At 44.1% G+C, this 26,776-nt stretch overlaps 1 protein-coding gene across 1 annotated transcript in view; it reads right to left on the bottom strand.

Annotated features, from left to right (window-relative positions):
- Positions 1–6,680: 6,680 nt before the first annotated feature.
- The window catches only part of LOC120055304 (histone-lysine N-methyltransferase 2C-like), a 112,808-nt gene continuing 92,712 nt past the window's right edge, over positions 6,681–26,776 (bottom strand). Inside the window, exons 41-58 of the mRNA XM_039003179.1 lie at positions 24,964–26,769; positions 24,217–24,420; positions 20,687–20,840; positions 20,277–20,424; positions 18,654–18,823; positions 15,287–15,426; positions 14,650–14,983; positions 13,099–13,238; positions 12,196–12,303; positions 11,406–11,948; positions 10,668–11,271; positions 10,264–10,400; positions 9,927–10,069; positions 9,575–9,749; positions 9,307–9,423; positions 9,097–9,170; positions 8,625–8,733; positions 6,681–8,532 (exon numbers count right to left, since the gene is read on the bottom strand). Coding sequence (XP_038859107.1) covers positions 8,440–8,532; positions 8,625–8,733; positions 9,097–9,170; positions 9,307–9,423; positions 9,575–9,749; positions 9,927–10,069; positions 10,264–10,400; positions 10,668–11,271; positions 11,406–11,948; positions 12,196–12,303; positions 13,099–13,238; positions 14,650–14,983; positions 15,287–15,426; positions 18,654–18,823; positions 20,277–20,424; positions 20,687–20,840; positions 24,217–24,420; positions 24,964–26,769 — 5,199 coding nt within the window. The 3' untranslated portion in view covers positions 6,681–8,439. The remainder of the gene's footprint in view (positions 8,533–8,624; positions 8,734–9,096; positions 9,171–9,306; positions 9,424–9,574; positions 9,750–9,926; positions 10,070–10,263; positions 10,401–10,667; positions 11,272–11,405; positions 11,949–12,195; positions 12,304–13,098; positions 13,239–14,649; positions 14,984–15,286; positions 15,427–18,653; positions 18,824–20,276; positions 20,425–20,686; positions 20,841–24,216; positions 24,421–24,963; positions 26,770–26,776) is intronic.

The raw sequence follows: 26,776 nt of genomic DNA, 5'->3' as shown, positions 1-26,776 counted from the left end.
TGACCTAAGACAGGTAATTTTTACTAGGATTAAATGTCAGGAATTGTGAAAAACGGAGTTTAAATGTATTTGGCTAAGGTGTATGTAAACTTCCAACTGTATGTATGCATGTAAATAAACATACTGTAGCAAGTCAGGGCAAGAATGGACTCAGCAGAAATCAGGGCATTCTTCCACGAAGCGCAAGAAGTATGAATGCCCTGACTTCTGCTGAGGCCATATCACCGTAAATGCTCCATGGCCAATGCATATGTTGGATTAAGCATGTACCTAGATGCACAACGCACTTCTCTCTCCAGAATGCGCTCTCCCGCCAATTTGTGCACATTCATGGTTTCATAATTTCATTGTATGAGTTTGATTGTTAGTGTATATCAATTCTCCATTACATATATCACCAGTAGATTTACTGTTAATTCCTAAATCTACAATGTTTGTTACGGTCATTTATTTTAATACATTCAATATTATTATTCCAGTCTTCCTCTTCTCATTGTCAGAGTGGCATATTGTTTGCAGAGTGCACAACCTACACTACAGTACACTTGTGAGAAACAAGTTTTGGTTTACTGAATTCCATTTATGAGTTCTGTGAATTTAGTCATTGTCTTTTGTTTGGTGCGCTCCTGTCAATGTTGAGTAAGGACGCCCACACAAACTCAGCAAAAAAAGAAACATCCCTTTTTCAGGACCCTGTCTTTCAAAGATAATTTGTAGAAATCCAAATAACTTCACAGATCTTCATTGTAAAGGGTATAAACACTGTTTCCCATGATTGTTCAATGAACCATAAACAATTAATGAACATGCACCAGTGGAACGGTCGTTAAGACACGAACAGCTTACAGACGGTAGGCAATTAAGGTCACAGTTATGAAAACTTAGGACACTAAAGATGCCTTTCTACTGACTCTGAAATACACCAAAAGAAAGATGCCAGGGTCCCTGCTCATCTGCGGGAACATGCCGTAGGCATGCTGCAAGTAGGCATGAGGACTGCAGATGTGGCCAGGGCAATAAATTGCAATGTCCGTACTATGAGACGCCTAAGACAGCGCTACAGGGAGACAGGACGGACAGCTGATCGTCCTCGCAGTGGCAGACCACGTGCAACAACACCTGCACAGGATCGGTACATCTGAACATCACAGCTGCGGGACAGGTGCAGGATGGCAACAACAACTGCCCGAGTTACACCAGGAATGCACAATCCTTCCATCAGTGCTCAGACTGTCCGCAATAGGCTGAGAGAGGCTGGACTGAGGGCTTGTAGGCCTGTTGTAAGGCAGGTCCTCACCAGACATCACCGGCAACAACGTCACCTATGAGCATAAACCCACCGTCGCTGGACCAGACAGGACTGGCAAAAAGTGCTCTTCACTGACGAGTCGCGGTTTTGTCTCACCAGGGGTGATGGTCAGATTCACGTTTATTGTCGAAGGAATGAGCGTCACACAGAGGGCTGTACTCTGGAGCGGGATTGATTTGAAGGTGGAGGGTCCGGTCATGGTCTGGGGCCGTGTGTCACAGCATCATCGGACTGAGCTTGTTGTCATTGCAGGCAATCTCAATGCTGTGCGTTACAGGGAAGACATCCTCCTCCCTAATGTGGTACTCTTCCTGCAGGCTTATCCTGACATGACCCTCCAGCATGACAATGCCACCAGCCGTACTGCTCGTTCTGTGCGTGATTTCCTGCAAGACAGGAATGTCAGTGTTCTGCCATGGCCAGCGAAGAGCCCGGATCTCAATCCCATTGAGCATGTCAGGGACCTGTGGGATTGGAGGGTGAGGGCTAGGGCCATTTCCCCCAGAAATGTCCGGGAACTTGCAGGTGCCTTGGTGGAAGAGCTGGCAAATCTGGTGCAGTCCATGAGGAGGAGATGCACTGCAGTACTTATTGCAGCTGGTGGCCACACCAGATACTGACTATTACTTTTTGAACCCCCCCTTTGTTCAGGGACAGATTATTCAATTTCTGTTAGTCACATGACTGTGGAACTTGTTCAGTTTATGTCTCAGTTGTTGAATCTTATGTTCATACAAATATTTACACATGTTAAGTTTGCTGAAAATAAGGACATTGACAGTGAGGACGTTTCTTTTTTTGCTGAGTTTAGAAGTAGGACTATAGGCTACCTGGCCTGCGCACAAATGTGCCCATTAGGGGATCTGATAGTATTTCTGATTGGCTTAACGCATCACCACTAATGACTTGTGGAGCTTCTCAAAGTAATGTTTCTTCACCTGAAACAGCAAGCAAACAAAGTCTGTTTTTACATCCATTGAGAATTACAATAGTTCAAAGTATTTGAAAAATCTTTCCAGTTGTCTCCCTTTCGATAACCACTCAGCATGATAGTTAAAAATGTCAAGCTCTGATCCAGTGGAAATGTCATAAAATAGGCTTCATATCAGTGCTTGACTTGGACTGAAATAGGTTCCAATACTCATTTTGGGTGCTGGTACTGTTTATATTTAGGTGCAGGAACTCCACAATACTTTTGAGCAAATATTCTATAAAGAGGAATAGGAGCTCAAGCAGTAGAACATTTGAGGTGCTGGATAGAGATGTGATTAACCACATAACAATGATTGAGATATGAAGACGTTATTGTAAATTTAATGAAACGGTTTCACGAAAATGTGCTTATCAAAACCTTAACTGGAACGCAGATCGGTAGAAATTAAGAAATTGGCATTCCACATGAGAAAGGTTGCCGAGTCCTCGTGTAGCCTATTACCGGCAACTTCAGGAGAGTAATGGCAGAATCTGCAAAAGCCAGTAGGAGCGTTAAGAGAATAGTTGGGTCAGGTTAAGTTTTTTTTCCTTCTGATTATCTAGATCTCTGGATTCCTCGAGGAATCAAACTGTAAAGTTAAAGGATCAGACAAGCTCAATGCATATAGTTGATTTTATTAAAACACATAGGGTGTGTCCATATATGGAGAAAATCCTTTTAAACATTTTGAGCAATAGATTGGTCGAAAAAAAGACGACTTTCAGGCGACCAAGATTTTAATTAGCCGGGATAGCCCTACAGCGATGTAGATAACCAGTCTTTGAAACTTAGCATGCTTTCTACTATTATAAACACCCATGTCTCAGTATAATGCTAAGCTCCTGCTACTGAGCAGAGCAACCTTCATTAAGTCCAGAGAGACCACTACAAACTCACTGTCATGTGACATCCATTTCCACGGGACATCATCAGACATCTACGCACCCAACTAGAAGTACCATCAGAGGGCTCCGGAACAATGTCTGTCACACTGCCTGTGTCCAAACACAGTGCTCAAATAACTTAAAACCATTCAAAAGAGTCCAGTGCAGCAGTTTTTATTTCAATATCAAATCATTTCTGGGTAACAATTAAATACCTTACTGTGATTGTTTTTCTTTGATCAGTTTAATTGAAAACAAAAATAGCTTCTTAGCAAAGAGCAATTTCTCAAGCAAGAATTTGATCAGACTGTTTGGAAGTGGTCTGAAATTTCAAACAAATCTTACACTAAAGGGGCATTATGATAATTTTCAAAATTTCACAGTATTATTCCAACATCATAGTGTGGAAAAGTATATAAAGCACAGGAACATCATGTTTTGGACCGCACTGGGCCTTTAAAATGAAGGGTAAAGGTGAGAAGCGCAATGCTGTCAGTCAAGAATAACTTAATTGTGTGTAACCACGAGTATGATGAAAATACCATTTACATTTGGATAGCCATCCTTGCCCGAGCCTCCAGACTTGCCGTCCAGTATGGGGAAGGCGAAATCACTTACGTCCTGCAGACAGAGAAGGCTTTTAGCCAATTTTTACAAGAAAAATGGACTATCAATGTTACATCCAGAGAGTGATTGATTGGACCCAAATGTAATTTTCGGCTTTAGGTTCAATCTTTAATACTGGACAATCTGCTTCCGGCGAGACATGTTAAGCTCTGAAAGAGGAGAAACGTGTTAAACCACTACTGGGGCATGGCATGACCAGGAAATACAATTTCCCTAACTTTCCGTATTGGCCTACTGTATAACATTCAAGTTCTGCATGTCAATCATCATGTTTAAAAAGGAGAAAAGGCAATAATTCATAGCAATAAACAAATGTAATTGCATGGAAAAGCAGATGTGTATACACATCTAGAGGCATTTTTAATCCATGCACTACTCCTGGGAGGGCATGTGATTGCATGGATCTAATGGATGCCATCCAAAGAATACCAATGAGGTGCAGCAACATGAATGTAGCAGCAGTCAACACCGACAGTAATAATTCACTGTCATTCAAATAACTTAGGGCCTATTTGCTCTGCAGATGTTGGGGCATTGTCTTAATATAGAAAATGCAAGCTTAGATAATGCACATAGTATAAATACATGATTATGGTCAGATGTTGTCTGGGGAAACAAAGAAAACCCATAATGATGCTAGCCTGGTTTAACCAGACTGTACACAGTGCTCACTGCTCACCATTGTTTCAGGCTGATATGATGCCAATGCGATCAGTGACTTGGTTCATTTGAGCAGAGAGAACATGATGCAAGGGGAAACCAGAATAATACTCTGAAATCCAATAAAATCAGGACTTTCTCTCTCACTTCTTTGTTGCCCCTAGTTACAGTGCAGGGACACAATACATCATGACTCAGTGGTTTAGAGCAGACCAGAGCAGTGTGTTTCCAGCTGTTTCCCTAGCTTCCTCTTTCTTCTCACACAAAAACATCAAATACCTTATTGCCTATAAGCCGACTAGATTGGAAATAATTGTTCTAAACAGTAACTGATAACAATAACTGAATAACAGTAACGGAATAACAATGCTGGTGCATTTAGGAATGAATAAAGGCCCCATTAGACCTCAGTGGTATTTGGATTGTGTAAATAGACCAGTACAGGGTGAGTTTTAAGTCTGAGTATGGGATGGGCTCCAGGTCTTTGACATGATTTCAATGCATCATATGTTGATTGTGGTAGTGATGATGAAAATGATGGCATATTGCATTGAAATTTAGATGTGCATAGACATGAACATTTCACCCCCAAAATCAAGTGAATAACTGATGTTGAGTCCATGTTTTGAAGACTTGATGCTGGGGCGGCAGGTAGCCTAGTGGTTAGCGCGTTCGGACTAGTAACCGAAAGGTTGCAAGATCGAATCTCCGAGCTGACAAGTTAAAAATCTGTCGTTCTGCCCCTGTACAAGGCAGTTAACCCACTGTTCCTAGGCCGTCATTGTAAGTAAGAATTTGTTCTCAACTGACTTGTTTAGTTAAATAAAGGTTTAAACAAATGGGGGGAAAACTAGCATCATCTCATGCCTGTCAAAAAAGGCAACAATGTTGTTTTTGATGTAATTACAAAATTAATATATATACACAAAACACATATATATAAAAACATGACCTCAACTGTGAGGACTAGACGCTGTGAATTGGAAAAGATGCCCGGGTGATTGATGTAACAATGCGGACACCCGAACATACTATAAAGTTACATATTTTGCAACATTATATCATTATATCACTGCGATAATCACACACACACAAGTTCTACTCTTTCCACAATGCCACATCAACAAACACCTGTAGGTGTCAAACAACAGACTATCATTTACGAACTTACTGGCATATTTAGGCGTAGTGTTCTCTTTTTCTTCGAGGTTTTCATATCCTTCTTGTTGGACTCCATCACGGTGCTTCCCATTTTCAGACTAATTAGCCTGTTTTCTTTGTTTTTAACGAGCTTGAGTAAATTGCGTGATATTATACCATACGTCTTTATCTGAAAACGAAGTTGCAAGTCAACGTTCTTTAGAAGAAACTAGTTAATTTACCAGGAAGTATAGCCTACCGCACTACCGACGCATTACAGACAAGGGGTGTGTTCACATCACGAAGACTGAGCGCGCTGCTTTTCACTAACTAACAGATGTCAGTAAAGCATGGCTTCATTATTGGTTCCTATTTCCTTGACTCCTTCCTTAGGTCCTAACTCATACCCTTTCCATTTCCTCCACAAATATAAACATTGATTGGTAAAGCAGAGCACAGCATCACATTTTATTCAAAGGGATAAGGGATGTTAGGGGTGAGAGGACTTTCACTGGCTGACCATTTCAGATCTCCAAACTCAGAAAGGAATAGGCATCGGGACAATGATTGAAATGGAGCACATACACACGTTCTTTCTCACATGCAGTGTGTGGGTTAACGTGAGCAAAACAAGTAGCCTCCAGTTGGATATTTTGCTGCTACCCTTTGAACAGCAAGGCAGATCTCAGCCATTCTTTCTCCATCTGTTGCATGTACGTAGAATAGATGATGCATGAGCCATCCGTTCCCATTCCACTCTGCACCGCTCCCCCCCTCATTGATAGAATGCCTTGATTGCCCTCAATTACGTTTTTGCTCTCTCCAACAGCTCTCGTTTCAGTTCGTTTATAAATTTAAACATGGACCTAATTAATGGCAGGCCATACTTTTATAGATTATATTTTTTATACGAGGTCTTCAGTTGCTAAATAATATATTATGAATGTAATATTAACAAAATGTGTATGGTGATGAAAGTGGTAGAGCTGTAGTTGCCATATTTGGCCAGTGGGTGTCTTACCCCCAAGGGGGTCCTTCCTATGGGTCAGGCAGATGTGTGCGATTTCTGAAGGCACAAACAAAATAATTAAGATGTAAAATAGTTTATTTTGTAAATGCTTCTAAATTCAATTCCAAACTCCAACCCTCATTTTTCTGTACACTTCTAAATGCATTTTAAAAAACATTTTGAGACTACAGGACCAAGAAAAATTTTGCACAAACACTGGTAGGATGATGTCATTTTATACAAGAGAAGAAAAATATCCAAGAAACAATTTTGTTACAACCATTCATTGAGAAAATATATACAATTGAGTCTTCAGAAAGTTAAAAAAATACATGCCATATACATTACAAGTTCTAAGACTGTCTCCAATATTTTACAGTCGAGTTGAAATTGTGCTCGCAAAACATCTTCTAACTACTGTATGTGACTTGTGATGTGTCAATATCACATACATTTCTGATTAAGTAGAATGTCATCTCTTTTCAAAATGTAGCACCACCAAATGTCCAGACCTTTTCCTCTGCTACAAACATTATTTTATTTTTTCAGTACACTTTAATTTCAAACGCCTGAAGCAGTAAGCAATGTCATACGACGTCTGTACACAATTTCTACGTAAAAAACAAACAGAAAAAACAAGGTTATATTCCTACACATATTTGGGTTAAAAAGAAGTTAAAATTGTGTTTGGGTGGTTTAAAACCTTTTTCACAGCTCTATAAAATCAAACCTGATTAACAGCAAAGATGTCAGAATGATGTCTTTACCATTTTTTATTCTTTAACCAATAACTAATTTCCACACTCAGTCACCAAAAATATTTCTTTTTGAGTGGTCAAAGTACGTGTAAATCACAAAAACACTAAGCTACAATACCATACTTTTAATACAACAAAAATACTTTGTGAATTATTGTGGTTATTTTACAAATTCTGTACAGAATAATCATAATATATACTCTGAAACTGATATTATGACAGCCTTCTTAAATAAACTGCAATGACAAAAAATAAAATAATAATTAAAAAACACCCAAACATCAAGAAGGTTAAGGTAGTATTTGGTCAGTTATTCCTATATTTTTGTTTATATACATTTGTACACAAGTAACAGAATTTCTTCAATCTTCAGAAAACAATATCAGTTTAACCTTCTTTTTATTGTCTCATCATTTTGAGAAAAAAATTCATTCATTCAATAATAAATACAAAACGCCCTCTCGAATTTCACTCAAATCACATGACAGAAACCTATGATAAAACTGACTCATGGAATCAAGTATCTTAAAGTTTGTGTGTACGTGTCTTTTTTTTTTAGTGCAAGTTAATATTCCCTTCGCGGTAGTCATTGCTGTACATTCCCCATTCAGTGATGTCTACATTTAGTCAAATGGTTTTACATTTAAAGTTTTAAACAAAAGGGCCTGCCCTTAACAACCAATAGGGTCCACGCCCTGCACAGTGCGCTCTCCTCATTCGCTGGTGGATTCTCATCTGTGCCCTACTGTATATCATCTCAATAATACACAGATGCTGCACTCATTGACAGAGTCCTTCCATCAAAACCCATCCTCTCGCTTAATATGGCACGAATCACATGTCTATCTGCTGTTGTTTCTTCCTGCTCTCCTCTTTCCACACCCTTTCCTTCTGTCCATCTTCAGTCTATGCTTCCAAACATGGGAATCCATTCACACGTCACTCTTAGGGTTTACTCAGGCCTTCTGCTCGTTCTAACAAAGTCTGAAGCACCTCACTCTTTCTACACAGAGATCAGGGCATCTGCATAATATGGCAAGGAATGCATTTGTGTTTGTTGTTGTCATTTTATTTTTTTCTCAGTTGATCCATTTCCTGCAGTCTGCTGTTCCACAGTGACAGGCGATCTTGTGTTGGCCATCCACACAGTCATACTGGTAGTCGAAACAAAGCTGGAAAATAATGAAAAGAAAACAGTTATGACAATGAAAACGCCATTCATAGCATATGTAGAGATTTTCAATTGGAAGGAAAAAGAACCCACCTCCTCTCCTTTCTCGATTCTGCGGTTGGAGGTGATGATGATTTTATAACCTCTTTCGAAGGTTACCACCTCAGCGACACAGTTTGGGGTACAAGAGTGGTTGATGTACCTGTATAAGAAAACAAACACATAGCATTGCACATTATGACGGAATGTTTTATGACATTTTTGAATGAGAGGTTCATTGTGCATACTGTGTATGCAGACGCAAGGCTACACACGGAGCCCTGTAAATGAAGTACTGCACCACCATCCTGACATTGAGCGACAATTAAATCAGTTAAGATTAGAATGTGAATCAGATGGAATGTGACTACGTAAACAATACAACAAGGCCCTATGATAGACTAGCGTCCTGTCCAGGGGGTGTACTTCAAGCTGCCTCCTGCTCCTATTAGCTGTTCCGGCCTGCACAAGCCAAGGTTCACACAGTAAGGCTACTTACTTTTACTTATGTAAAGAATATGCTTACCTTGCTAGACCCCCTGTCTGACTGGAATCAACGACATGTTCACTGTCGATGCGGAACATGAACACGCCACGATTCTGTAGGGGGAAAAGTAACCACTTAGACCAACTGGAATCCTCACATGAGATAATATAGCAAACATGTATTATTCAGCCTTCGCTCTCCACAACACAGTAATTAGTACAACCTTGAGTAAAAAAAAAGTTTTTCTACCTGAGACTTGTAAGTCCTTTGCTTCCTGATGGCCACCTCATTGCGGAGGACAGTTCCGTTGTACTCGATCACCATGGTGTGTTTCTCTATGTCCCTGGATGCATATAGACCCAGGCCCTGTGGACACAGCAACCAGAAAGTTTGTCCACGTCCAACAGTAAGTCACCTTACTCTCGTGCTGTCATACTTCAGTGTCATATTCACTCTGATACTTTAGAAGGGGCTCGCTACAGAGCTGAACATAGAAGATCATGTCCAGTAGACCCACCTGGATCTTGGAGGCAGCGAGGTAGACGTTGGCCCTCCACTCACTTTTCATCCAGCGGTACTGCGACGACCTGTGGTGCACCATGGGTGGCTTGGTATGGGGTACACCACCCTCCCCCTGGGCTGTGTTCTGACACCTGGAGGAGGTATTGGTGGTGCTGGATACCGGCTGGGGCCTAAGAGTGTGTGTGTGTGTGTGTGTGTGTGTGTGTGTGTGTGTGTGGAGGAGGGTATAGTACAATTAACAAAACAAGTACAAAACAAAGCCTACATATTGTTATAGCAAGATAACTTGTGCTAAACCAAAGTACATTAAATCCACAGATTAAATTGTGGTGGAAATTCCACAATACCTAATGACAACGGCGGTGGATGGGGAGCTGGTTTTGGGCATGGCCCGGGCACTGCCGGAGGGGTTAAAGATCAGGGGCAGCTCCATCAGAGGGTTACGGCCGTAACGGAAGGTATACCTGTCACAGGCCTCTATCCCTGGGAGCTGGAACACAACCAACAGCACAGGGAAATGAGACTGGAACACTCCTCACTTCAGTGTCTACAATACAGTATGGTGTGGGTATTTTAAGAGTTGTTTACCTGAATAGGCAGCTAAAGACACCTACAGCGTCATTTGAACATTGATCATTTAATCTAAATCGTTTTAATATAATATAACTAAAAACAGATACAAACCGATTCAGTGATCTTGGTAACTGCAGAGACGGTGAGCCCAAACAGGTCCTCTCCTTTCAGATAGACAGGGAAGAGTTTCAAAGTTCCTATTTCAGTTCTCCTGTCAGCCACTGGACCCAGGACCTTATCCCACACTCCTGATGGACAGACAGGAAACAGCAGGGTCATAGATTATATATACTATAGGGACTCCTACAGAACACATTTATTGTAGTAAAAGAGAATCTGAAAGGCAAAATGAACTAGAAACACGCCTAGTCTAAGCTAACCCAGATACATAAACGGCAGAGGCTACAGCCCAAACAAGGCTAACTAAGCATGTAATAAAACCAATCTAGCTAGCCCACCTTTACTAGACAAGCCTAATCTAAAGCCTAGCCTAAGACAAATCCATCCCAGCCCACCTTTGGCGGTGGAGTCAGTGAGGACCAGGTCCTTGTATCCCTGCTCGATGACGCGGATGCTGAACTCCGGCTGCTCTTCCCTCTCCTCTACGGAGCACAGGTAGCGGCAGCGACGGTTGCCATGGCGCATGCTCCAGTAGATGCGGCAGGCCTCGTAGCCCACGGGGAAGATGGCTGTGGCCGAGTGGAAGGCGGCCATCTGGGACGGGTTGATCTGACCCACGGCATAGAGCACCAGGCTGCCCACTCTGAAGGTGTAGCCCAGCTCGGGCTGCTGTACGGCGCTGGCCATCTGCCTCACCTCGTCCCTCTGGATGTAGACGCGGCGGAACACAGCGAAGCAGCGCAGCTCGTGCTCCAGGACGTGGCCAGAGCCACCGTGGGCGGAGCCTCTGGGTCGGTGGGCGTGGCACAGCATGGTCTTGTCCTTGAAGAAGATGCAGTGTGCCTGCAGCGCGCAGGTGAAGTGGTAGACGTTGGTGCAGCGCAGGCGGTGGCAGCCGCTGGTGGCGCCCATCTGCTGGCAGAAGGCACAGCGGACCGCCGAACCCCGCCTCAGTGCCAGCTCTACATTGATCAGAGCGCCTGACTGCGTCTCATACACCTATACAACAATACAACATTAATAATAGATATACAACACAACAGAACTTTAATAAAAGAAGGGGCATGATTGTAGTGGATGGTAGTAATGATCTGAAACCATTAGCCCACCTCTCTATCCTCTGGGCTACCTACCTCGGTGGACCACAGGGCACAGTTGAGGTGCACCCACACGTCCAGGTCCAGGCTGAGGAGTCGGGCAGGGCCGTCGGTGACCCCGTCCCCCAGCTGGTGACAGAAGCAGCAGCGGCGCTGGTCCCTGAGACTGGCCCCGGGGCGGAGAGACGCTCCCAGCTTCCTCAGCAGCTCGTCTATCTGGTCCTCGTCAGGGAGCTGGGAGCTTCCTCTGGGCACCACCACCTGCACTGTCCACTTCCTCCAGTGGAGACCCTTGTGTCTCTTCCCCTGGTGCCAGCCCTCCTGTTGAGCCCTGGGGCCCCGCGCCTTCAGCTTCACCGTCACTTTGATGGTGTCTGACTTGGCCTCTGTCTTAGGGGTCTTAGGGGTGTCACTGGCTGGGGGGAAGGGGATGGGTGAGGTGGAGGGAGGGGACTGCTTGAGCTGGAGCTGGGCCAGACAGTGGACATCCAGAGAGGACATGTTGTTGCTGTATTGGTGTTGTGTTTTCGACAGGCTCTCTTTCTGGTCCGAGTCTGGAGACAGGAGGGCTACCGTGTCCTGCAGAAGACAATAATGTAATGATGACCTACCTGCACATTTCAATTCATTCATTAATTCTAGGCACAGCTTTGAAGAGGCACGAAGAGGATTCAACACAGCTTTGACTTGACATATTATGCAATCTTCAACACCTTTACATGCCTTTGATTCTTGTGCACATCAAAGTGCCTCATGTATTTGAATTGGTAGGTATTGGTAGGACATTCTTAGTAGGACAAACCTTGGAGTCTGTAGTGGTTCTGGCCTGCGAAGAGGAGGAAGAGGAGGACGAGGAGGAAGCAGAGTAGAGAAGGAAGCAGCTGTGGCTGCAGAAGACCAAGTTCCCCTCGGAACGCAACAATCCTTCTTGTTCCTGAAGAAGAGGAGGGAAGCCAGGCATGTTAGGAGATGTAGCGAGGGAGCTCAATGAGATATCAAAGGCCAAATCGATGCCCATACAGAAACCTTCATCAATGCTAAAATGGTTTATTCAATAATCAAACAGCTCCAATATTCAAATGAATCAGGGTTTAACCATTTGTGAACTTCCCAGACTTCAGTCGGAGGGCATGCTACCGCTTAACCCACTAATTGCACCGATATGGATTTCACTCCAATGGGGGGGATTAGCATAATTAGAGGCTCTATAGTACGTGTGTGTACGGACATGTACGGATGTGGGTGTGTGTCTGTGTGCATGCATGCATGCTCTTGTGTGTGTGTGTGTGTGTGTGTGTGTGTGTGTGTGTGCACCCCCAAAGGCATAATGTGGATTAATCCATCATCTGAAGTGAGGTCTGAGCCTCTGGTCATGACCCGTCTCTACTCTCCTGCCCCCTGGAGAAACAGACTAAAAACAGTAATCCACGGCTGACTGGAGAGAAGGGCTTTTACTGGGTTGGTTGGTTGGCCAAGAAGATAGTAAATCAACCCATTTAGATCATGGCTTGGTTGGGCAACATCACAACAAAGTAATTGATCAATCTGTATTGACAGAACATGTGGACTATTTGATAGATATAGACACGACTATCTAACATGGGCCGCAAGATCAAAATATCAACGTATCGCTAAGTGTTGACCTATAGATAACAATCTTTATAATGTATGAGTTCAGCCTGATAAACATGTAGTAATTGACTACATGAAAGCTCTGGCGGTACGTTACCTGTTTGTGTACTGGAAGGTCTTTGATGGACTTGCGGACTCCATTTCCCAGCACCACCACCTTACAGTGGCAGCACCACTGGGGCTTGGAGCCTGGGCTGCCGGAGGTCTTCTGATGAGGGCCTCTGAGTGCAGCTGGACCTGAAACACACAGACAGCTCTCTGTGACACAGCTCCTACAACTATGGTATATGCATAACAGGCCAGTGCAGTACTGCTGCTAGGTTTATTACTTCAAATAAATGAGTGGAGCTCTGCTGCAATCTTGTTTTGGACCAAATAACCATTTCAAACGCCTGATTTTTTACAACGTTTTAAAGGCAGTTCTTGTCCCCACTCTGGAACTTCAATATGTCCGTAGAGTATATTATGTTCAACAATATATTGACAAATTAGCTCAATCAAAAATGGTATATTTTCAAAATGAATGTTTATATTTTTCAATATTCATAAATGTATGTAAGAAATGTGCTATTGGCATCAAAATACTACTCATGTCACAGAGAAAGCGGTAAAGCTTCATATGACACCAAATTTTGTTTTGTAGCACGTACAGATTAACTAAACATTGTGTCACAAATATTCTAACTTCAATTCACTATTTCTCAATTATGCTTTAAGATCCAAATGTCAAATAATATGTCAACAATCCTTCCTTCTAAGGACCCTTCTATGGTTTAGATTTAGTGAAAATCATAGTCTTTTTTTGGTTCTAGTTTTGCGAGGACCATAGCTGGCCATGATGCAATTGTCTTAGAACAACAGGAAATCGGTTTAAAGATAAAAACCTCCTTGTTATCAGACCCCATGACAATTAACACTAGATGATTGAGAGGAATATCCTATATCTTTACCCCACTGATGAGGTGTTCACTTAATCATTTATCTGGCTGTTTGTGGTATATGGGTCCAGGCTAACTGACCACATTCATTAGGCCTGTGGTCTTACACTTTGACAGCAGCGATAAGCAGGTGTGTGTGTGTGTGTACGAGTGAGGTCGGGCACAGGAAGGAGGAATACTCAGGTTCATTAGTTGTGTGTATCGCTGTGTGATCAATACGTATCCCCATCATTACCTGGTGGGCCAGACACACACAGCCTTTAGACCCCTGACAGAAGGATAATGATTCGCTGGCCGAAGAAACAGACCATTTGTAAACATTGTTAAAAGGGGCTAATTATGAAAATGGACAACGAGGGGGGAAACAATGACGAGGATTGTAAATGTTTCTTGTAGGCCGGATGATATTGTTGTGCATGTTTTAAATCTGATGTCGTATTGATTGCAAAATCAACTGTCTTAATGGGCAATTATATATATTCTGTTGCCATGCACATTTCTAAAAGGTACTGTGGTGTCATGCTTGAAGACAGACATGATTAATTTCAGAAAAGTAAGTTGGAAAACTAACAAACAGGTTTGGATGGACATGAATTTCAGCAGTGTCTCATTTCAAGACAAGCACACAAGAGCAGCAACATCTCCCCTGTTATGTCTGTATTTCGACATAAGGGGGCGATAAGGTGCAGGGATGTAGCCCAGTCTCTCACCTGGTCCATCAGGATGGAAGCGGATGTGCTGCTGTGGATGTCCCTGCTGCTGTTGCATCATCATCCTCTGTTGTGGTCCTTCTCCCCCAGGCCTGATGAGCTGGCCTGGGGCTCCGTGAGGGTGAGGGCCCCCCATGTCCCCAGCACCAGCACGGCCCGGATACATCATGGGGGCCCCCGGCCGGTGCACCAGGCCTCCTTGGGGGCCCACCCTCAGGCCGCTGAGCATGGCCAGGGGCCCCCTGTCTGGGCCCGGGGTGCTGCTCACCTCATAGCTGCTGGGGATCTTCACACACAGCAGTTCTGAGATGGCAGCTACCACACCTGTGATGTTCTGAGAACAAAAACACAACATTAAAATGTATGTTGTAGATATTGCCAATCAAGCCACTGGCACATGCACAGTACAGAGAGAGCAAATAATTGGCTTCAGCTCCTACAATTAAGCCTGGTGATGTTTTAATCCTCACATATTCGACCAGTAGTGAAATGACTGAGGTGAATTGTTTTTGGGAAAAAGGGTAATAAGCTACCAACAATAACCAACAAACATTAAAAAAGGACCTAGACCATTTCCTCCCTGCTGATTTTCTATGAAAGCAGGGGAAAGTGAAGCCAAAAGAACAGAAATACTCACCTCAGCAGCCGCTGGTCTCAGGGTGATGGCTACAGACACCAGGCCTGGTTTAATGTCGTTAGACGGCGGGCCAAAATGCGAGCCAAAGAACATCCCATAGGGCTCAGTCTTGAGCTCAGTCTTCAGCCTAACCTCTGATCCTACAGGAAGAGCAATAGAGACATTAGGAATAATATTTTAAAGGAGGATTCATTAATACTTACTGCTTTCATTGATAGTGTAAAGCAGTTTGTGACAGTGTTGATATAAAAGGGCTTTATAAATATCATTTGATTGATGTTGATGTGCCGATATTAGTGAGAAAGGCACATCTCTGTTTACAGTTGATCATTTATTACCAGTTTAAACAAATTACCAAGGCTGTGTATATTCATATTAATTCATGGTAACACCTTATTTTAACAGTCCGTAGTAAACCATTTATTAATCATTACTCCCACATTTATAACCCATTTACAGTTCGCCATAATGGCACGGAGGGGATGGCTGCCGTTTTACGGGCTCTGAATCAACTGTGCTATTTTGTGTGTTTATTGGCTAACGAGCAATCACTGGAGAATAAACTGGACGATCTCCGTTCAAGACTATCCTACCAACTGGACATTTAAAAACTGTCATATCTTATGTTTCACCGAGTCGTGGCTGAACGACGACACGGATAATATACAGTTGGCTAGGTATTCCGTGCATCGACAGGACAGAACAGCAACATCTGGTAAGACGAGGGGTGGGTGTGTGTGTGTCTATCTGTCAATAACAGCTGGTGCGCAATGTCTAATATTAAGGAAGTCTTGAGGTATTGCTCGCCTGCGTTAGAGTACCTAATGATAAGCTGTAGACCACACTTTCTACCAAGAGAGAGTTGTGATCTATATTTTTCCGTAGCCGTCTATTTACCACCACAAACCGACGCTGGCACTAAGACCGCACTCAATGAGCTGTATATAGCCATAAGCAAACAAGAAAACGCAAATTCAGAAGCAGCGCCACTAGTGGCCGGGGACTTTAATGTACGCAAACTTAAATCCGTGTTACCTCATTTCTACCAGCATGTCACATGTGCAACCAGAGGAAAAAAAACTCTGGACCACCTTTACTCCACACAGAGTACAAAGCAGAGTACAAAGCTCTCCCTCACCCTCCATTTGGCAAATCTGACCATAATTCTATCCTCCTGATTCCTGCTTACAAGCAAAAACTAAAGTAGGAAGTATCAGTGACTTGCTCAATACGGAAGTGGTCAGATGACGTGGATGCTGCGCTACAGGACAGTTTTGCTTGCACAGACTGGAATGTGTTCCGGGATTCATCCAATGGCATTGAGGAGTATACCACCTCAGTCACCGGCATCAATCCAAAAGTGCATCGACGACATCATCCCCACAGTGACCATACGTACATATTCCAACCAGAAGCCAAGGATTACAGGCAACATCCGCACCGAGCCAAAGGCTAGAGCTGCCGCTTTCAAGGAGCGGGACACTAATCTGTACACTTATAAGAAATCCCGGTATCAAACAAGCAAAGCGTCAACACCTACTACACCGGCTCTGATGCTCGTCGGATGTGGCAGGGCTTGCAAACTATTATGGACTACAAAGAGAAACACAGCCGTGAGCTGCCCAGTGACACGAGCCTACCGGACGAGCTAAATGCCTTTTATCCTCGCTTCGAGGCAAGCAACAAGCACCAGCTGTTCCGGACGACAGTGTGATCACGCATGCGCGGACCAACTGGCAAGTGTCTTCACTGACATTTTCAACCTCTCCTTGACCGAGTCTGTAATACCTACATGTTTCAAGCAGACCACCATAGTCCCTGTGCCCAAGAAAGCGATGGTAACCTGCCTAAATGACTGCCGCCCCATAGCACTCACGTCGGTAGCCATGAAGTGCTTTGAAAGTCTGGTCATGGCTCACATCAACACCATCACCCCGGAAACCCTAGACCCACTCCAATTTGCATACCACCCCAAAAGATCCACAGATGACATAATCTCAATCACACTCCACACTGCCGTTTCCAACCTGGACAAAATGAACACCTATGTGAGAATGCTGTTCATTGACTACAGCTCAGCGTTCAACACCATAGTGCCCACAAAGCTCATCACTAAGCTAAGGAACCTGGGACTAAACACCTCCCTCTGCAACTGGATCCTGAACTTCCTGACAGGCCACCCCCAGGTGGTAAGGGTAGGTAACAATACATCTGCCACGCTGATCCTCAACACGGGGGCCCCTCAGGGGTATGTGCTTAGTCCCCTCCTGCTCGCCTAAGAATGCTTGGCCAAGCACGACTCATTAAGTTTGCTGACAACACAATAGTGGTAGGCCTGATCACAGACAACGATGAGACAGCCTATAGGTTGGAGGTCAGAGACCTGTCAGTGTGGTCCCCAGGACAACAACCTCTCCTTCAACGTGAGGAAGACAAAGGAGCTGATCGTGGACTACAGGAAAAGGAGGGCCGAACACGCCCCTATTCACATCGACGGGGTGGTAGTGGAGCGGGTCGAGAGTGTCAAGTTTCTTGGTGTCCACATCACCAACAAACTATCATGGAGAAAAACACACCAAGACAGTCGTGAAGAGGGCACGACAACACCTTTTCCCCCTCAGGAGACTGAAAAGATTCGGCATGGGTCCCCAGATCCTCAAAGGTCTACAGCTGCACCATCGAGAGCATCCTGACCGTAAGGCGCTACAGAGGGTAGTGCTTACGGCCCAGTACATCACTGGGGCCAAGCTTCCTGCCATCAGAGGAAGGCCCAAAAAATTGTCAGAGACTCCAGTCACCCAAGTCATAGACTGTTCTCTCTGCTACCGCACGGCAAGCGGTACCGGAGCGCCAAGTCTAGGTCCAAAAGGTTCCTTAATAGCTTCTACCCCAAAGTATAAGACTGCTGAACAATTAATGAAATGGCCACCCGGACTATGTACATTGACAACCCACCCCCCTTTGTTTTTACACTGCTGCTACTCGCTGTTTATTATCTATGCATAGTCACTTTAGCTCTAAATTACCTCGACTAACCTGTACCCCCACACATTGACTTGGTACCCACTGTATATAGCATCGTTATTGTTATTTTTTACTTTAGATTGTTTAGTATATATTTTCTTAACTCTATTTCTTGAACTTCATTGTTGGTTAAGGGCTTGTAAGTAAGCATTTCACGGTAAGGTCGACACCTGTTGTATTCGTGCATGTGACAAATAAAATGTGATTTGATCATAAAGTAATTTCACAGTCCCTAATCTAGTGAGCAGTATTGAACCCTAATCCTAAATGGTGTGCAATCTTTTTGTAAATGGCTTATAAACGGTTTATTATGTTAAAATAAAGTGTAACCTTATTTATTTACCTTTCCCCCAGGGTGTGGGGAGCATGGGAAGGACGGGGGAAAGGGGCTCCTCCTTCACCAATGACAGGTCTGGGTAACGGCTTATCTCCATGCCAACCACACTTTCTGGGGACGAGGAGGGGACAAAACTATCTGGTGTGTCCCGGTCCTTACAATGCTCCTGTCCAAGCCTGTTACTGTGACAGAGAGGGAGGGGGTTGAGAGAAACATTAGTTAACATTAGTATGTATCAAAACAACAATGTTGGTCAACCTATTTTTCACAAAAAATAACATTGCATATCGCAGGCTTCCCTAAACTGAGTACATTGTGTTGAGATTGTTTTGGAGTCTGTGAAAGATTGTATGGTATATCTACAGCCTAGTCTGAGTACATACAGGAAAATAACTGTTTTTAGACAAATAGGCTATTTTCACACAAATATAATTGCCTTCACAACTGTAAATTGTCTAGATCAGGCTTCCCTAAGCTAAGAACATTGTGTAGAAATTGTTGTTGAGTCTGAAAGCTTGAATCATATACAGTGAGCCCCAAAAGTATTGGGACAGTGGATGCTACCATGATTATGGATAATCCTGAAATAATCGCGAATAATGAGTGATAAATTAGTCTTAAATATCATACCCCCCCAAAAATGTTAACCTCCCATGTTATTGTAATGGTGAGAGGTTAGCATGTCTTGGGGGTATGATATTTGTGCGTCTAACTTTCTCACTCATCATTATTCAAGATTCATTCAGGACTATCTGTAATCATGATAGCATCCACATTCATGTAAGTGTTTAAAAACATATTGAGTGGCGCAGTGGTCCAAGGCACTGCATGTCAGTGCTACAGGCATCACTACAGGCCCTGGTTTGATTCCAGGCTGTATCACAACAGGCCGTGATTGGGAGTCCCATAGGGCGGCACACAATTGGCCCAGCATCGTCCGGGTTAGGGTTTGGCCGGGGTAGGCTGTCATTGTAAATAAGAATTTGTTCTTAACTGACTTGCCTAGTTAAATAAAGGTTAAAAACATAAATAAAATTACAAGGTAATCATTGCGTGCTAGGAATATGGGACTGCTAGGAATATGCACTTTAACCTCATTTCAAATCCAAAGTGCTGGAGTAGAGAGCCAAAACAACAACAAAAATGTCACTGTCCCAATACTTGGAGCTCACTACATGTATCTACAGCCTAGTCCGAATACCCAGATCAAGGAGAATGCATGTTTTTAGACAAATATTAGTATACAAAGTGTCCACTGCACTGTCTATGAAGTGCAATTCAAATGAATCTTTGTCCCAGTAGGGAAAATGATTGTGCGGCCAAGTATTTACAGAATACACTGTAATCACAATGACAGGTTTAGAAAGTAATACGGCATCTTTAAGATGTAAAGCATAACCAAAGAAATCACTCCTAATTAGGATTGCAAAATTCTGGCAAATTTTGCTGAAATTACCAGATTTTACAGAAACCCTGGTAGGAGGATTCCGGATTTTCTGCTAATTCCCTATTGATTCCGGGAATCTTGAGAGAGTGATTTCTGGAAAACCTGGGAATTTGGGGGAAATGACTTTAATTTGCAACCATACTCCTAATTGCCCTGTTATGGGGAGCAGAGGCCTTACTTACCTGAGTTCCTCCTGGTTGTTGTGAGGGGGCGTGGGGAGGGAGGCTGGCACGTCCACAGTTTTAGGTCCCTGAGCGATGGCTCGGGCCAGCAGGTTCTCCTCTGTCCTGAATGGGACGTGGAGCGGCTTGGAGACCAGATTTTTGGACCCTACATAGAAGAGGAACATATGAATGAGACATTAAGATTAGTCCTAACAGCATGACACTACAGTTGGAAATTGTTGCAAAAACTTTCATGGCCATTTTCTCAATAGGGGTTGGGGAAAGGTTATGAACTTTCAAAACAGCATAACCTTCTCAACACATTTCAGAATGCTGTGTATGATACATTATTTTGAGGTAAAAAAAAACTGCTTCAGATATTCAGCAAGCTGGAATTAATCTACCAATAACCCCTGGTCACCCGTGACCTCTGAACCCTCCCCAGTGCTCACCCATGGCAGCAGCTTTGCTGGCTAGCTCCTCTGTTGTGGCAAAGCCGTTGATCATCTTCTGTCGGTTTACAGGTGGAGGAGTCGGAGGGAGTGAAGCCGGCGGGGTGGGGGGGTTGCTCAGATTGTTCTGCTTTGAAGAGACAAGCCAAGGAATACATGTCACCATACTACAACAGGGGATATATAATATTATATCATAGTAGTCTCTTGCTACCACAAATCACTGCTTCAAAGGCACCAAAGGCATCATTCAACTTCATCTTAATTAAAGTGTCTTGTGCCTGGGGCTGGTCTAGTGGGTAGTGCCAGCACCTTCTGCGCATACAGTATGCAGTACATGTTTGCGTGGGATCCCTCCATCTCTCCCTAGCTCATTCAAAGTCTGTCTCTTTTTAAATAAAAAATACAAGATGAGTAGGATTTTTTTTTTAAAGAACAAAATAAACTCCGGTTGGAGGTGAGGCCTCACCTTGTAGGTGAGCTGGGAGTAGTAGTCAGAGACTCCGTCCAGAGAGCCGCTGCCAAATGTCCCAGACAGGAGGTTCTCACCGTTCAGCTGGCCGCTGCCGTAGGGGGAAAAGTGGGAAAAGTTCACCCCTATCAGGGGCTCCATGAGGGGCAGGAGGGACAGCTGCTGTAGAACGAGAGAGAGGAAGGGAGATGGAGAGAAACAGAGAGGAGGTTACGCATATTTATTTATCTATTTAACCCTTTAATATTTGACCAGAGAATGTGACAACATTCTTATTTCCAGTAATGACCTAGGGAAGAGTTACAGCCAGGGGAGAAGAAAGGCCAGAGGTTTAATGATGATAGAACTATATGTGAAGTGAGAGGAATGTTCTTTGGTGGTGTAAACTGCCTGCCAACTTCCATAATTACCTCAGATATAGAGTGAGCTCCAAAAGTATTGGGACAGTGAATCTTTTTGTTGTAGTTTTGACCCTGTACTCCAGTACTTTGGATTTGAAATGATACAATGATTATGAGGTTAAAGTGCAGACTGTCAACTTAAATTTTAGGGTATTTTAATCCATATCGTGTGAACCATTTCGAAATTAGAGTACTTTTTGTACAAGTCTCCCATTTTGGGGACCAAAAGTGGGACAAATTCACATTAAAGTTTAATATTTGGTCTCATATTCCTACAGTAGCACGCAATAGATTACATCAAGCTTTTGACTTAACAAACTTGGGTTCATTTGTTGTTTGTTTTGGTTGTGTTTCAGATTATTTTGTGCCCAATAGAAATGAATGGTAAATAATGTATTGTGTCATTTTGGAGTTATATTGTAAATAAGAATTGAATATGTTTCTAAACACATCTATATTAATGTGGATGCCACCACGATTATGGATAGTCCTGAATGAATCAATCGTGAATAATGATGAGTGAGAAAGTTAGACGCGCAAATATCACACCCCCAAGACATGCTAACCTTTTACCATTACGATAACAAATGAGGTTAGCATTTGGGAGGGGGTACGATATTATTGCGTCTGTAACTTTCTCACTCCTCATTATTCACAATTAATTAAGGAATACAGTACCAGTCAATAGTTTGGACACACCGACTCATTCCAGGGTTTTTCTTGAATTTTCACTATTTTCTACATTGTAGAATAATAGTGAAGATATCAACACTATGAAATAACACATATGGAATCATGTATTAACCAAAAAAAGTGTTCATCAAATCAAAATATATTTTATATTTGAGATTCTTCAAAGTTGCCACCCTTTGCTTTGATACAGTTTTGCACACTCTTGGCATTCTCTTAACCAGCTTCATGAGGTAGTCACCTGGAATTCTTATTTACAATAAAATTGGGCACAAAATAATCTAAAACACAACCAAAACAAATAGCAAATGCATCCAACAAGTATGTAGAGTCCCAAGATTGATGTAATCATTGTGTGCTAGGAATATGGGACCAAATACTAAACTTTTGACTACTTTAATACACAAGTGAATTTGTCCCAATAATTTTGGTCGCCTGAAATGGGGGGACAATGTACAAAAAGTGCTGTAATATCTAAACGGTTCACAAGATATGGATGAAAATACCCTCAACTTATACCTGACAGTTTGCACGTTAACCTCAGTCATTGCATCATTTCAAATCCAATGCTGGAGTACAGAGCCAAAACAACAAAACATTTGTCACTGTCCCAATTTGGAGCTCACTGTATGAACACAAATAGCACCACCAAGTCAATTAACATGCCTGGGGTATTATTCACATCTTTAACTCCACTGTGGCGACTATGTGTTTAGTGGAAGTCTGTGGGTAACTTATCCTTGTTTATTGATTACAGCGATTACTGGGTATTTCAAATTGAAGCGTGTTTGGAAAGTCTAGATTTCCCATTCAATTCATTTTCTACAATTATCCTTCCCAAATAGGAAGGAAACGAAGACAGCAATTACTTATCAAAATTACAGTAATTTAAACTTCAACAAAACAGCACGTAAATTGTAATAAAAGAGCTGGTTGACTGTTTCATAATAACCTTTGGTGAGAAAAACAATATTATTTATGTCTCATTTATCAATGACATGCAGACAGTATGGTGTAGCAGCACCCAGTGGGCTAGGATACCATTTGTTTCAATTTACATCATTTTTATATGGTCCCCCTGCCCTCCAGGAGACCATATCGTGGCTCCATGCCATCAAACTGAATACTGGTATGCAATCAAACTGTGTAGTTTCTATCGCAATTAACTAAAGCCATTTATGAAGTGATGCGGCTGCATACAGATTTAATCAATGAAGAGCACCATGGGGGGGGGGGTTATTATATGTCCCATTCTTCTCCATAATAACCACCAGTAATGGCTGGGTGTATAACTGTCAAACCTAGCAGCTTCATTTGCTAGTCCATTAACACAGCAGTAATGTGGCTATGATGCATGTAATGGTATCAGCATACACACACCCGGGGCACCGTCCTAGGATAATCCTATCTGTAATTAGCTAGCTCTGTGGTCGATGCATCACAGCACTGTTAAAGACAGAGCTGTGGAAGGAAACATCTCTGAAGGGATCATTTAGCTCCCCTTAATGTGAGATGAGTAAATGTAACATGCTGAATGTGGCCTATTGGTGTAAGAAGAAGTCTAGTCTCTGACGTGTGTGTAGAGTATCAACAGCTTTCAGTTTATTTGTCACGTGCGCCGAATACAACAGGTGTAGACCTTACAGTGAAATGCTTACTTATAGGCCCTAACCAACAGCGTCATTTTTAAGTAAAACATAGGTATTAAGTGAACAATAGATAAATAAGGAAATAAAAAACAACAGTAAAAAGACAGTAAATAATAACAGTAGCGAGGCTATATACAGTAGCGAGGCTATATACAGGCACCGGTTAGTCGGGCTAATCGAGGTAGTATGTATATGTAGGTATGGTTAAAGTGACTATGCCTATATCATTGGCTTCTTGTCTGTGGTGGACTGCACAGTCCCTAGTGTTATGTGATGTTTAAGTCTACTCCCTACCTGTTTGAGCTGGGTCATTAGTGTATCAGTGCTGGAGTGCACCAGTTGCTTCTCCTCCCCTTCTTTCTTCCTCTTCTTGTAACGAGAGGCGGGCCTCTCTCCTCCTTTGGGGTTCCTCTTGTTCCTGCCTTTCCTTTTCTCCTGTCCTGTGAGCAGTGGTCCTGGGAACTCTGGGAGGCCAGAGAGCTGTCCGTCTGAGTACGCCTGGGAGAAGGTAGAGGAGTACTTTGTCAATTGTCATAGACACTGGTAAGAAAGCAGTGTCTCGTTTATCGGTAATCACAAAAATAGAAAATTATCTATATAAAAAAAACATGACACCACGCTGTTCATAAATAACTTTTACAATTCACAACTCTTAAGCCTTTTGGGTATTTCTGCCAACACCACCATTATTTTTTAGCAGGAGAAGATCTGAGAGACCATTTCATGAATCATGACTCAGCCTAAAATACTGCCTCCTACTATGACTCACAGCAGTTTGTCACAGGCAGCAACCCATTGGACTGATTCACTGAACCAGACTCAGAGCCTACTTGGCTTGGCTGTGACTCACACTGACTGCTCACCTACCTACATAGCAAGCTAGCGGTCACTGTGACTCAATGGAGTCTGGTGGAGGGAGAAATCGGAGGATAGACTCATTGTAATGAATGGAACTGGATCGTTCCATTTATTCCATCCCAACTGTTACAATGAGCCTTCACCAACCTCCACTGCCGTGCCTCATCTACCAGACCGACTCACCCCGTTGCTGTCCATGGAGCTCTGCCTTAGCAGCAGGGCCTTGCAGTCTGCATCCGCCTCCTCTTCCTCAGACCTCAGGCTCTTGTCTGACCGTTGGTGGGGAAGCCCTGGTCCATTAAGAGGCGTCTGCCTGTTCTTCAACAGGTGTTTGAGGAGTTCGTTGTTACCCCCAGATTCCCCTTTTGCTCCCCCGCCGTGGGAGGGGCTCTGTACTGCAGCTCCACCCTCCTCCTTCACCGTGCCCATCCCTGAGCCCATGTGCGAGGAGGTGCCATCTCTGGGTCCATGGCACTCGGTGCTCTCAGTCTGCTCCAGCTTGATGTTGCTGAGGATGCGCTCCTGCTCCAGAGCTTGGGCCCTGGCTAGGGAGATGTCTGATGGGAGGCTACCCATCCCTACAGGCTGCCCAACACCACCCAGCCCTCCACCCAGACCTCCAGAGAGCTGCCTCTCCAGCTCTGAGTGGCTATGGCTGGGGGTAGAGGTGGAGGAGCCAAGTAAGGGGGACCTGGAAAGGTCTTGGTCCCCGAAGAGGTGAGCGTTGTTCCTGGTGGGTGTGGAGGATGTGTCTGACCGGCAGGGCGTCAGAGGGGCAGTCAGGTCAGAGCGCGGCGTGGACGGCGTTTTCACAGAATCTGCATCGTCATTGTCTTTCTTCTTCTTCCTGTTTCTTTTCTTCTTGCCATTCTCATCCGGGATGATGTTGGAGTAGAGCTGGATCAGAGACTGACCCGAGCCGGGGAAGTTGGAAGGCAGGGGCGTGGTGGAGTTGCCGCCCCCAAATGGAGGGCCTTCTCCGGGCATCTGTGGCATCACGCCTGGGCCGCTGAACCTCCGGGGTCTGGGTGGACCCTGGGTGAAGTTACCCTGTAGTACCATGTTATCAGGCCCAAAACCAGGTCCCGTGTCCTGAGGAATCATCCCGTTACCCATTATGGCCCTCCGGTCTCCGCCTTGTATGAAGGTCCCGGGAGGAGAGCCCATCCCTGGCTGCATGGGCTGCTGCAGGGGGAACATCGGTCTTAACTGCTGCATGAAGTCCTGTGGCAGCTCAGCATTGAAGAACGGCATCTGAGAGAGGGGCACCATGTTCCCCCCGTCAGGCCCCAGCATGCCTTGCTGTTCCATCTCCATGCGTTGTTTTATGGCGCGCTGACGTTCTACTTCCTGCATTAGTTGGACCCTCTGCCTCTCCTGCTGCTCTCTCAGCCTCTCCCGACGCTCTCTCTCCTGGAAGCCCTCACTGAACGGGTTGTTGTCGTCAAACTTCAAACCAGAGCCCTGTGGGGGTTTGACCCCGCTGGGTTGAGGCTGAGGCTGGTTTTCCATGGGCATCTGCTGGGGCATTTGGGGAGGCATCTGCTGGGGCATTTGGGGAGGCATCTGCTGGGGCATTTGGGGAGGCATCTGCTGGGGCATCTGTGGGGGCTGCTGAGTCAGGTTGCCCATGGGCAGTTGAGGCTGCTGAGCTGGGTTTCCCATGGGAACCTGAGGGGGCATATTGGGTCCGCCCATGGGCATGGGAGCTCCAGGATGCCAGCCTGCTGGTGCGTTGGGCATGGGCATTCGTTTTGGGGGGGCGTTTGGCTGGCCTGGATGGATTGGCACCTGCTGCACCACGTGGTTCATAGATGGGTGGTTCATTGGAGGCCCACTTGGTACAATGCCGGCAGGGCCGCCTTGTATTGGTGGCATCCCTGGCACTGCTGCTGGCATCACAGTGGGAGGCATGACACTGCCACCCTGCTGCTGTTTCACACCATACTCCTCGATCAGGTCAGCATGCTCTTTCTGCTGCTTCCGGATCTGAAAG

Source organism: Salvelinus namaycush, chromosome 11, assembly GCF_016432855.1.
Source record: "Salvelinus namaycush isolate Seneca chromosome 11, SaNama_1.0, whole genome shotgun sequence".
Classification (NCBI taxonomy): domain Eukaryota; kingdom Metazoa; phylum Chordata; class Actinopteri; order Salmoniformes; family Salmonidae; genus Salvelinus; species Salvelinus namaycush.
The sequence above is the reverse complement of the archived record's forward strand: the minus strand, read 5'-3'. Positions and strand labels throughout refer to the sequence as shown.